At 40.0% G+C, this 3,406-nt stretch overlaps 1 protein-coding gene across 1 annotated transcript; it reads right to left on the bottom strand.

Moving 5' to 3' along the window:
• Positions 1–387: 387 nt before the first annotated feature.
• Positions 388–1,969, bottom strand: gja5b (gap junction protein, alpha 5b). The gene has a single exon (XM_019098748.2). It carries the CDS (start codon positions 1,942–1,944, stop codon positions 811–813), a length of 1,134 nt encoding a protein of 377 aa, XP_018954293.1. The 5' UTR covers positions 1,945–1,969; the 3' UTR covers positions 388–810.
• Between the last annotated feature and the right edge of the window lie 1,437 nt (positions 1,970–3,406).

The raw sequence follows: 3,406 nt of genomic DNA on the forward strand, positions 1-3,406 counted from the left end.
CTAGAATTCGAAATGTGACTGCACAGGTTAAAACAACAACATTGTTTTACATTCCTGTTTTCTTTCATATTTTCAGGCAAAGTATACACAATTGGGCTCATTATAAGAGCTCTTCACCCCAGATTTTCACAGTTTAAATCTCTCTTGCACTGTCGGGATGATTTGGTTTTATCAAAGAGCTGGCCTGTTATGACAGTCCCTGGATTTTCAGTAATGTTTTCATTCACATCGCATTTGTCTCTTTCCATTGTGCTGTCTTTTTTATGCAATCAAAAAGGGTTGCGAAGTCACAGTAAGTGTTCAAAATGTCAATTTTCCATTACAGAAATCCGTTTGACGAAGAAAGAAATGTCCAGAATATTTAAATGAAGCTAAGATCAGCAAATATAAAATACAAACATCTCATTTACCAATAAGGGGGAAAAAATTTCATCAGTGCATTATGGTGCAACAGTATATTATAGTGCATTATTACAGTGAAACTGTGGTGTAGTACGGTGCATTTCAGAGTAAAAAGGCTTGATTTTGTTTCCAATGCATTAGTCCAAATGCAAAGTGACAAAAGGCTTTTCAGAGGTCAAACAAGTTTCTAAATTTTGATTTCATGGTGACTTTTTTAGGTCGAATGGTTTTCCTTGTGCATCAAAATGCATCAAATGCATTGCACTCACATTTATACATCTGTGTAAATCTGTGAACCAATATTCAGACAGCAATAAAGTAAATATGTTAGGTCAAGTCTAAAATCGTATCACAGATTTATGACTAGTCACACTAGACGACCCTTTTTCAGATGCTACTGGGTCAGTGCTATACTGCAAGGTCGTCCGGCCTCATGCGGCTGCTGGTCCCGCTGCTCTTGCTAAACCTTCGCTTGTCCTCAACAAAATCACTGCTTAGAAACGAAGGCGAGGCGCATGAGTTGGGCGTCTCTGTAGGTGTATGTGAGAAGCTCAAGAAGTTGACCCCTAGGTAGTCTTGACCTCGATGGCGTTCAGTGACCATGTTCACCGAGTTTTGCTGGTGCTCCAGCCGGTTGTGAAAAGGCGGGCAGGTTGGGTGTAAAAGCGAGTGTGGGTGTGTCTGTATGGTAGGGGAAGATGGTGGAGAGGTCAAGCACTGGTTGAAGTCGGGAGGTGGAGTGCAGCCTCGGTTTGGTGTGGACTGGTTTGGTGAGACTGCAACCATCGTAGATGGTGTATTCGGTCGCTGTTTGGAAGCCTTATATCCTTGCAAACAACCCTTAAACTGCTTCCACGCCAAATGATACAGTTCTACGATACTTAGTAACAGCGATACAGCTCCTACTGTCAGCATAAACACAATAAACACGTTCTTCTCCGTAGGTCTTGAGATGTAGCAGTTGACCGGATGCGGACACGGAAGGGCCTTACATACGTAGAGTGCATTAAGGAAGACTCCATAGATCATGTACTGGACTATGATGAAGATCACTTCCATTACAGAGCGGATGAGGATGCTAAATACGTATGTTTGTAGCAAAGCCCCCTTCAGTTGCAACTTCCCACCTCCACCTTCGTCCTCCTTCCCACAGTTCTTGTCTTCCTCTGGGTACTTTTCTCCATCTCTGTCTCTTTGTGCTCCTCCGTCTTCCTGCTCTTTCCTCCTCTTCTCCTCTCTGCGGACAATGTGCATCGCGTGTCCCATGTAGATGAGAGAAGGTGTGGACACGAATACAATCTGGAGCACCCAGAAGCGGATATGCGCGATGGGAAAGGCTTGATCGTAACAAACGTTCTCACAACCGGGCTGCTCAGTGTCGCAGGTGAAGTCTTCCTGCTCGTCGCCCCACGAGGACTCGGCGGCTGTGCCCAGGACCAAGATCCGGAAGATGAAAAGAATGGTGAGCCACACCTTTCCCACCGAGGTGGAATGTTCCTGGACTTCTTCTAGAAAGTTCCCGAGTAGACTCCAGTCAGCCATGATTAGTCAGAAGAGCCTTAGAAAAAAAAAACGATATGGTGAATAAAGGGAAAACTTATTGTTTACTAATTTACTTTCTGTAAAGTATGCTGTAAAAGTTAATGTCTTCTGTTTGTACATATTTGTTGTGCTAAACCTTAGTACAAAAGGAGGCAAAAGTATCGTTATTGAGGTGGGTAGAAGTAAACATGCCCACTTTAAAGGAATATTTAACCTAAAAAGGAATTTTTCTCATGCCATTCCAAACCTGTGACTTTCTTTTTTCTTTTTTTTTCTGTGGAAGATATTTTGAGAAATGTCTGTGGTTTTTTTGTCCATAAAATGGATGACTATGAAAAAAAATAGTGAACGAAATAGTAAATCGTGAGCAAAATTTAGCCTACTTTTTTTCCCCCTGCATGACATGTGCAGGGCTCCGTAGAAGACAGTGGTAACCAGAAGTATTTTGTTACCAACATTATTTAAAATACCTTCTTTTGTTTTGCGTACTGCAGATTAAATATACAGACTTAGAACATCATGAAAGTAAATAACTGTGTTTTCATTTTTGGTTAAACTAACTATGCTACATTTTTACTAGTCTTCTCCATGACCTGAAATTGAAAAATTGCCATAGAAGTACTTTACGCTAATGCTAATATACTAACACTTAACCAAAATTTGTGCTCTGGGACTTTTTTTAAACGATGTGTGAAATCAATCATACACAGCTAGAAGGGTTTGCGTTCATGTACTTGCATTGGCCTTTTCTCATTTGCATAGGCCTGAATACTGTTATCCATGAGAAAGTCATGTGCTGAAGAACAGCTAAAAGTTTTAAATGACTTAGAGGTGCTCTAAACCACTTTAACAATTTTTTTCCAAAATGAAATGAATAGTACTTTCGATAAAGTGTAATTCGAGTCATATGCATTGATTACAAAAGCTACTTTATTCTATGTTAGGGTGATCCATCTTCATGGTGACTGCCATGTTGGGTCACATGACCATTCAAATTCTACTCACTTTATCTAATTATCTGCTTTAACACAATTGCAAATATGGTGTTTTAATAATTGCATACTGCATTGTTAACCAATTGTTTGTTTTTTGCGTTAGATTCCATCCACACCAGTAGGTGTCAGTATGAAGTCTTATTGACCAATGAAATTCCCTTAGAGGTTGATGCTAGTTTCTTCTATGTACTTATTCACAATAATATAGTGTAGTAAAATTTAGGAATGTACTGAAAATGTAACTATATTTAAGGCCTGTTAAAGTGCCTTGTGCACTGTGGTCGGACTTTGACGCAATTCCAACCTTCATTTTTTATAGAAGACCGTGTTACTTTGTGACTCCCAAAATAATGCTAGTTGTATGCTATTTTGAACTCTGCCCTAGATAGTATAGCCATGTATTGCACTGCCTAGTGCCTTCTCAAGCTCTTATAAAACAAGGACAAAGATGTCAAACATGCAGTGAC

Source organism: Cyprinus carpio, chromosome B1 (genome assembly GCF_018340385.1).
Source record: "Cyprinus carpio isolate SPL01 chromosome B1, ASM1834038v1, whole genome shotgun sequence".
Lineage (NCBI taxonomy): Eukaryota > Metazoa > Chordata > Actinopteri > Cypriniformes > Cyprinidae > Cyprinus > Cyprinus carpio.